The sequence below is a fragment of the Mustelus asterias genome, chromosome 13 (genome assembly GCF_964213995.1).
Source record: "Mustelus asterias chromosome 13, sMusAst1.hap1.1, whole genome shotgun sequence".
Lineage (NCBI taxonomy): Eukaryota > Metazoa > Chordata > Chondrichthyes > Carcharhiniformes > Triakidae > Mustelus > Mustelus asterias.
The window spans coordinates 79366528-79375726 of NC_135813.1; the positions used below are offsets into that span (position 1 = coordinate 79366528).

The 9199-nt window shown below is 39.5% G+C and overlaps 1 protein-coding gene across 15 annotated transcripts in view; it reads left to right on the forward strand.

Moving 5' to 3' along the window:
• The window catches only part of clip1a (CAP-GLY domain containing linker protein 1a), a 159344-nt gene extending 150145 nt beyond the window's left edge, over positions 1 to 9199 (forward strand). For 14 of the 15 annotated variants that reach the window (XM_078227070.1, XM_078227064.1, XM_078227066.1 and 11 more), the window contains 3 exons: positions 815 to 867; positions 6764 to 6891; positions 8417 to 9199. In XM_078227070.1, the coding sequence (XP_078083196.1) occupies positions 815 to 867; positions 6764 to 6891; positions 8417 to 8645 (410 nt within the window). In that variant the 3' untranslated portion in view covers positions 8646 to 9199. The remainder of the gene's footprint in view (positions 1 to 814; positions 868 to 6763; positions 6892 to 8416) is intronic. The other variant, XM_078227078.1, reaches the window with a different exon arrangement.

Below are 9199 nucleotides of genomic sequence, written 5' to 3' on the forward strand. Positions count from 1 at the left end.
CTTTCAACAGTTTCAATTTTAATTTTACAACGAGGGAATTCAGTTTCAGTTTTGTTGTCGACATTTTCTGTTTCCCTTTTAGTTTCATTTTCAGTTTAACTTCTGTTTTGAGATGGGATCTGCCTCAAAAATGTACAACTTGAACTAAAAAATATATAGATTCCCTTACAGTAGTCGATGTTGTAATGTAGAGAAATTCAGTGGAAAGTTTGTACAAAACAAAGTCCAACAGACAGCAATAAGATACATTACTATATTTGTTTTAATGTTTGCTTGGACACTGAGATTGCCCCTGTCTCCTCTAAATGTTTCCATTTGTCCTTTTGCATCCACCTCGGAGGGTAGGCAAGGACATGGTTTAGTGTCTCATCAGTACGGCACTGAAGTATGAGCCGAGATATGTGTTGAAGTTAATGATTTGGGGATTGATTCCTGAACCTGCGGACTTGTATGTAAGAGTGATACTACTGAGCCGCAGTTGACACCCATATGAAGGAAATGAACAACCGCAAATAAGTCTTCAAGCATATGTGCTAGTTAATGATGAAATTAGCAAACTGTACGTACAGACCTGATGGGCTGATGACTTTTACACTGCAAGCTCCTATGATTCTGCAGCCTGTGAACAAAAATGAGAAGCAATCCCTGATATCTAACTATCAGAGACACAGATAATGATGCTTTCGACTTCAAAGTCTCACCTAATGTTGAGAAATACCAAAAGTTGGCCCAATATTTCATAAAGATATGAAGAATATATTCTTGCAATGTTTTCCCATATTGTTTTTAAAACTGCGTTCTTTTTTATTTAAAGGTGAACCTGTCATTGAAAAACTAAGAGAAGGAAATGATGCATCTGAGAGCCAGGTAAATCTGTTCTTTTATCACTTGCTTAGCAGCAAATTGACTTTGTTAAAGTGAAAGAAACTGCTAAACAAATGTACACGAGGAGAACTATGTATTGAACCCGTGGTAGTAAAGTGTACATACAAATTAAAAGCAGGAGTAGGCGACTCCACCCTTTGAGCCTACTCCACCATTCAATGAGATCATGGCTGATGTGATTGTAACTACAACTCCATATTCCCGCCTAGCCTGCTAACCTTTCACCCCCTTGTTTATCAAGAATCCATTTCCCTCCCCCTTAAAGAGATTCAAAGACTCTACTTCCACAGCCATTTGAGGAAGTGTTCCAAAGACACTCAGTCCTCGGGGAGCAAAGATTTCTCTTCATCTCTGTCCTAAATGAGCGACCTCTTATTTTTAAACAGTGGCAACTAGTACTAGATTTTCTCACAAGAGGAAACATCCTGTCAAAATCTCTCTGAATCTTATTTGATTCAATCAAGTCACCTTTTACTCTTCCAAACTCTAAATGCCCTGCACGACTGGAGCATAACCTCCCTACTTTTGTATTCAATTCCTCTTGCAATAAATGCTAACATTCAACTAACTTCCCTAACTACTTTCTGAAACTGCATACTAGCCTTTTGTAATTCATGCCCACGTAATCCTAGATCCCTCTGCATCGTGGAGCTCTGCAATCTCTCACCATTTAGATAACAAGCTTTTTTTATTTTTCCTGCCACAATAGACAATTTAGCACTCTGCCACATTATACTACATTTGCCAGGTCTTTGTCCACTCCCTTACTTTATCTATATCTCTTTTGTAGCCCCCTTGTGTCCTCTTCACATCTTATTATCCTACCTATCTTTGTGTCATCAGCAAATTCAGCAACCATGCCTTCGGTCCCTTGACTGAGGACCTATTGGAGTCTTTAAATTCCAGATAAATTAATCTGATTTTATTTTATTAATATCTTGTGAAAGGATTAAGCATCTCTACAGAACTTGTTTTCTGTTTCTTAAAATTTTCAAAACCTGAGAATTACTGAAAAAAAGAGATGTGCTGTTGAAGCTTCATTTTTTTAAATCCATATATTCATATTTGTCCTCTGCAGGCAAAAGGAACATGTCCAGACATTGCACCTTTCTCAAGTAAACAAAAGTACTTGGGGTGGGGAAGCATTCGCTCCCTGGTATATTACCCAGTGTATCGTCCAATCAAGGCTGACTAGCCAACCAAGTGAGCTGCATGGTGGCACAGTGGTCAGCACTGCTGCCTCACAGCACCAGGGACTTGGGTTCGATTCCTGGCTTGGGTCACTGTCCGTTCTCCCCGTGTCCGTGTAGGTTTCCTCCGGGTGCTCCGGTTTCCTCCCACAGTCCAAAAGACATGTAGTTGGGTGCATTGGTCGTGCTCAGTTCTCCCTCAGTGTACCCAGATTTTCACAGCAACTTCATTGCAGTGTTAATGTAAGCCTACTTGTGACACTATTAAATAAACTTTAAACAATCAGCACCCCTTTTCTCATGTGGTATAAATTATTATTCACTTTGAAATTTTGCGTTCTTGTGTCTGCCCTGGCGAGTGCAAGGTGGAAAGCTTCAACAGTATGTCTCTTTTCTTCAGCAAATCTCAGGTTCTGTACGACCAAACTGAGAATAGTTTATTGTGGTAATAGCTATTGATTTTTCATTTCAGGAGAGGGGGAGCTGCATGTTTGCTTCTGAGCAGGCAAAGTTCTCTTCTTAAAATGATTGAAAGCAAAACAGAAAGATGTACCAGCAGCTTTTCAATGTAGCAAGTAATTGTTTTCATACTTTAAAAGCAAGTTGTTGTTCTTCAAAAGAGAGGATCTTTTATATCCACTTGAGTAGGCAGATGGCACAGGACTTGGTTTAACATCTTATCTGAGACACAGCATCTCCGACAGTGCAGCACTTCCTCAGTACTGCACTGGAATGCCAACCCTGATTTTTTTTTTTGTGCTCCAGCCCAGGAGTGAGACTTGAACAAATCGGAAAGCGTTTTATTGCACAGATTACAGAAAAGTTAACATGCAAAGTAATAGAATGCTAAGACATTTTTCCAGTAACTGGATTATTCAGTCATTAGTGATTATTATTCAGAGAATCCAATAACAATTCTGTGTTAGCTTATTCTGCTTATTTCCTACCATTTTGACAATAACTTTTAGTTGACGTGTAATGCTGCATTGTACTAACTGATTTCTCCATTTTTCCCCCTCTTGATGCTGCCGATGCTTCTCTCCAAACAGCAAATGGTTTGTTTTTGCTTGCCTTTCTTTCCATATTTGTTTGTTCTGCATTTTGTATCCTTGGCAAAATCCCTAACTAAGATCATCCTGGTACTTGAATCCTAATGTGGAGATGCCGGCGTTGGACTGGGGTAAACTGTAGAAACCTGATGTCTGTGTCGATATGCGCGATCTTCTTGGAGATCCTCTCCACTTGGAGCCGGCAGTTTGCGGTGTCGATGGTAGTCATGATGTGGAGATGCCGGCGTTGGTTACCCCAGTCCAACGCCGGCATCTCCACATCATGACTACCATCGACATCACAAACTGCCGGCTCCAAGTGGAGAGGATCTCCAAGAAGATCGCGCATATCGACACAGACATCAAGTTACTTGAATCCTAACCAGCAATAATTGTTGTCGAGCAGCAATGTGTACTGAGAGGAAAATAAAGGCAAACATTGAATGTATCTGATACAGGATGATCTTAAGTGTTATTCATTACTGTTGTTAGTCTTAAGATTGCAGCATGTTTATCAATTAAAAATATCCACAATATATATTGAACTTAGCACTCAATTCCTATTTGCCATGCTTTTGCGATTGTACTTTTCCCATAACACAGAATCAAAGTAAAACAGCAAATCAAAACAAAGTATGAATCAAGAGCAAGGAAATTATAAAACTGTCAATAAGAAATTACCAATAATTTACAAAAACAGCCAACCCCAAATGATCGTTGATAAAAACCCACCATTCAAAATGACAGGGAAAAGTGGCAAATCAGTTAACAAATATTCAAAAACCTGTCATGCAAATTTCATAGAATCATAGAATCCCTACAGTGCAAAAGGAGGCCATTCAGCCCATCGAGTCTGCACTGACCACAATCCCATCCAGGCCCTATTCCCGTAACCCCACGTATTTACCCTGACACTAGGGTTAATTTATCATGGCCAATCAACCTAACCCGCACATCTTTGGACTGACAGAAGAAACCAGAGCACCCGAAGGAAACCCACACAGCCATGGGGAGAATGTGCAAACTCCACACAGACAGTGACCCAAGCCGGGAATCGAACCCAGGCCGCTGGCGCTGTGAAGCAGCAGTGCTAACTACTGTGCCACCATTTCATGAACAACTTTATCCATTGGATTGTCTTGTAATGCCTCCATTAAATAAATGGAAGATCTCAACCTCTCCTGAATGACTGGGCTTAAACTTTGTAATTGTCCACAGTTAACTGAATGCAGACCTGACAGTCTCAGAATGTACAGTGTGCACCATTTTTCAGGATACTTAATTAGCTCTCTGTCCAAATGATACAATAAACATATCCAGCTGAGACACGTGCATTAGCCTTCTTATTTTTACCAAATGAACAAGTTAATTGAATTTTGAATATTCTGAGGCAATCGGAAAGGTTATTAACATCCACCACCTGTGTTTTATTATTTTTTTAAAACCTTAATTTCCTAGTATGTTTCCGCTGTGAAACAGACATATTCACGGACAGGCACAGTTAAAAACAGATGCATGACCAGGAACTAATTGTAAAACTTTAAATTCAATCTTTATAGAGATCATCTAGAAAATTGAAAACCAGTGCTACCAGATGCAGGACTGTCTGCCCAATCCCCACTCTCATATGTGTTTTTCCCCCTCCTTGCTGCTAGCAGGTACCGGGAGTCCATCAATGAGCAAAACTCCAACATTTCACCCTGAAGATTTGGTGCACCTTAACCTCCCTCTCCATTAGTACATATCCTCTTTATACCACCTCACCAAAGATCACCCTAACTATGTAATTTCTTCTTCCCAGAATGACTAAATAGCTACTTCCACCTGGCACCTTTTAATGTACTATCTTGTTGTATATCTTGTAAGCTTTAAAAATGATCAGGAATAAAATTCAAACTAATCCATCTAATCTTCGTAGAATAATTAGAATTTCACTCCCAAAGCACTGGGAAAAATTGAGTACTTTTCAATAAAATAGAATGTGAATTATTTAAGTACAATAAATCCATGCTTCTGACAATCTACTGTACATGACAAATACCCCTATTTAAAAGATAACGTATCCTCCAACTCACCTTTTGCTATGGTCCAAAGATGTGCAGGTTAGATGGATTGGCCACACTAAATTGTCCCTTAGTGTTCAAAGATGTGTAGGTTAGGTGGATTAGCAAATGCACAGGGTTACATTGATAGGACCGAGTGGAGGGCCTGGGTGGGATGCTCCTATGGAGTATTGGTGCAGACTCAATGGGCCAAATAGCCTCTTCCTGCATTGTAGGAATTCTATGGTTCTGTGGCATGAGAGATCTGCTTATGTTATATTTATTATGTTTAAGGACTCCTATTGAGACTAATAATAGACCACGAGTTCTAAACTGGAACAGTTTATTAACACTTCTTTATCCTAGCACAGGCAGCACAAGACTGGCTGGGCAACTCCACCCAAGGTGGAGCTCGAGTCCCGGGTTACCTGACTCGTTCTCTTATAAGGACATGCCCCAACACACAGAATGTTAGAAATGTACTCTGTTATCTCTCTTTATAGATTATTACTTATTGCAGTTGATCTTTTTCATCAGACATCAGCAACAGGGTACCAGCTGCCTGTTCCTGTCTGATTTTTACATTCTTCCCAGTGGAAAATAACAGCTGCCTCCACGATCTTATCAAGATAAATAATGAAGGATTTATATATTATCATCTTGATTTGGGGTGCCCATTATCCTTATCAGTATTAATTTGTTCAATATAATTTGCTCTCTGATGACCATCTAATTCCCAAGTTTTTTTAAAAACCAGGTTGGATCACGATATTCTAGTTACACAAACCAGTGCTGAGTGCCAAGTACAAAATGGCCCAGCCCCACACACACACACTTATAAAATGGGTCAATTTCTGCAGGGGCCAGTCGACCTGCTTCTCTCACTCAGCGCTCTTTTACACATCACACATTAGAAATACAATTAAATTACTTAAATTATCAGATGGTTGTCTGTGATACTGGACTGTCCAATTCAAACATAGATGGTGAATACCCTTCGTGGAAAGTTCCAGATTTTCCTCGTGCAGTTTTTAAACATAATACAAGCATGCTACAAAGTTATAAAGATAACATTTACACTGATGGTGATTTATTATTTTACCTTCATTTGATAATTTTGATGCATATTTCAAATGATGAAATAATTGCATGATTGGGTTCTCATTTACAAAGCGGTGCAATCTGTGTTTTTTTTAGTAACTAATTACCTTATAAATTATTATAATTGCGTTTTATATATTTATTGGATATTTGCATCTTTATTGTGATACTGAATCGCTTTCCAATGTTTGTGCAAGTGCTGACTGTATTCAGGACACGTTTTAATTTTCCTTTTACAGAAACTTATTTCTGTCTTTCTGTAAGTCTGCCAAATGTCTGTCTGAGAGTCAGAAGTGTCTTACTGTGGTTTCACTGAAATCTCAAATATTCTCAGAATGCTTTGGTGTATGAGTGTGCAGAATGTTTTCAATTAGCTTGAACCCTCTTTCTTTTCAAAAATTAAACCTAAATATTCCTATTCCATTTTCATTTGCGAGATCAGAGTTAGCACCCCCTTTTTAAGGATTTATATATGTTTTACCTTTTTGAATCCTAGATTGATTTCCTGAACTCTGTAATAGTGGATTTACAAAAGAAGAATGAAGAATTGAATGTGAAGCTAGCACAGTTGGCTGAAGTATCCTTAAATGGCAATGATGCTGCTGATTTAAACAATTTTGGCAGGTAAGCTGAAATAATAAATATCTTTTGACTTGCAAGTTTGTTGCTGTTTGTCATTTTCATAAATGACCTGGATGAGGAAGTGGAGGGATGGGTTGGTAAGTTTGCCAACGACACGAAGGTTGGTGGTGTTGTGGATAGGTTGGAGGGATGTCAGAAGCTGCAGCGTGACATAGATAGGATGCAAGACTGGGCGGAGAAGTGGCAGATGGACTTCAACCCGGATAAATGTGTAGTGGTCCATTTTGGCAGGTCAAATGGGATGAAAGAGTATAATATCAAGGGTAAGACTCTTAGCAGTGTAGAGGATCAGAAGGACCTTGGGGTCCGGGTCCATAAGACTCTTAAATCGGCCTCGCAGGCAGAGGAGGTGCTTAAGAAGGCGTATGGTGTGCTGGCCTTCATCAATCAAGGGATTGAGTTTAGGAGTCGGGAGATAATGATGCAGCTTTATAAGACCCTCATCAGACCCCACTTGGAGTACTGTGCTCAGTTCTGGTCGCCTCATTACAGGAGGGATGTGGAAATGATTGAAAAGGTGCAGAGAAGATTTACAAGGATATTGCCTGGATTGGTTGGCATGCCTTATGAGGATAGGCTGAGGGAGCTCAGTCTTTTCTCCTTGGAGAGACGAAGGATGAGGGGTGACCTGATAGAGGTGTACAAGATGTTGAGAGGTATGGATCGGTTGGATTCTCGGAGGCTTTTTCCCAGGGCTGAAATGGCTGCTATGAGAGGACACAGGTTTAAGGTGCTGGGGAGTAGGTACAGAGGAGATGTCAGGGGTAAGTTTTTCACTGAGGGTGGTGGGTGAGTGGAATCGGCCACGTCAGTGGTGTTGGAGGCAAACTCAATAGGGTCTTTTAAGAGACTTCTGGATGAGTACATTAATAGGATTGAGGGTTATAGGTAAGCCTATATATAAGCCTAGATAGGTAGGGACATGACCGGCGCAACTTGCGGGCCGAAGGGTCTGTTTGCTGTATTTTTTCTATGTTCTAAGTATAATTTGAAATATATTAATAGTCTGTACTGGGAAATCTGCAACTCCTTCACATCTTGAGTCCTTGATAGTAGACCATTGAGAGAGAGTAAACAGACAGATATCAAGGGTGTGTGACTGTATTAAACTACCTATCACCTATAATCCTTGAGAAAAGTTACTTGCTTCCCATCCGGTTCCACCTTATTAGACTTAATTGACCTATTGCGAGAGGTGTTGATATGTAGATCCCGTTCTAGGCATTGTCTCCAGACCTCGACCACAACCTCTTATTGACCAGTTGTGTCTCAATTTCTTTAACTGAAGATGGCATGTAGCATGTGGAAACCATGGGAAATATGGGGAAAGTAAGTGCCAAGCCTTTTAAAACAGAAGGACCAGAAGGGTCTTCCACATTTCCTTCAACAATTTAATGTTTCCACCTTTAGGAAAGGGGCTGAAAAATTTTGTGTGCAGACCATTCTCAAGAGGATAGAACCAAGCACCACTGACTGACATTACCATGCTATTTATCTCCTTTTACAGCCTGGATGAGACACAAACAAAGAAAAAACCACCACCTCGTCTCTTCTGTGATATCTGCGATTGCTTTGATCTCCATGATACAGAGGATTGTCCCACCCAAGCACAGATGTCTGAATTTCCTCCACATACTACTTACCACGGCAGTAGAAATGATGAACGCCCCTATTGTGACATCTGTGAGGTTTTTGGGCATTGGACAAACAGCTGCAATGATGATGAAACCTTCTAATGCAATACTGGAATACAGACATGGTCTGCGTTGTTTGTGTAAATCTGCAAATTCCTTTTGCTCTTTTCTGCTGAAACATTTTTTTCTCTTGTCCTTTCATTACTCTGTACGGCACATTCATTTAACTGCATTTATTACAGTTTCGGCATCAACTAACTTGAAAAATAACTTATGCAGATCAATTATTGAGTTTGGATTTAAGATTCAATGTATAAAAACCTTGTAGCATTTGAAACTATCTGCTTCTGAATGTTGGACTTTAGTCTATGTATAAAGAGAGTGTGGACATTATAATGTTTTTCATACTGTATGTAAAATATGTGGGAAATTAGGCTTATAAACATGTATATACCTTGATTTATTTTGCCCAAAAGTAATTTACTCAGAAATCAGCATATGGATATGTTGAATATTTTTCCTTTGTTTCTAAGTTTGGGTTTTGAAATGAATATATAGTATTACAGTTGTTGCAGGGAGAAGGCGTATGTAAAGACAGTATTAACCCAACACTGTGTACTGGTGTCAACTTTAATAAATTATTATCTTTGACTGTT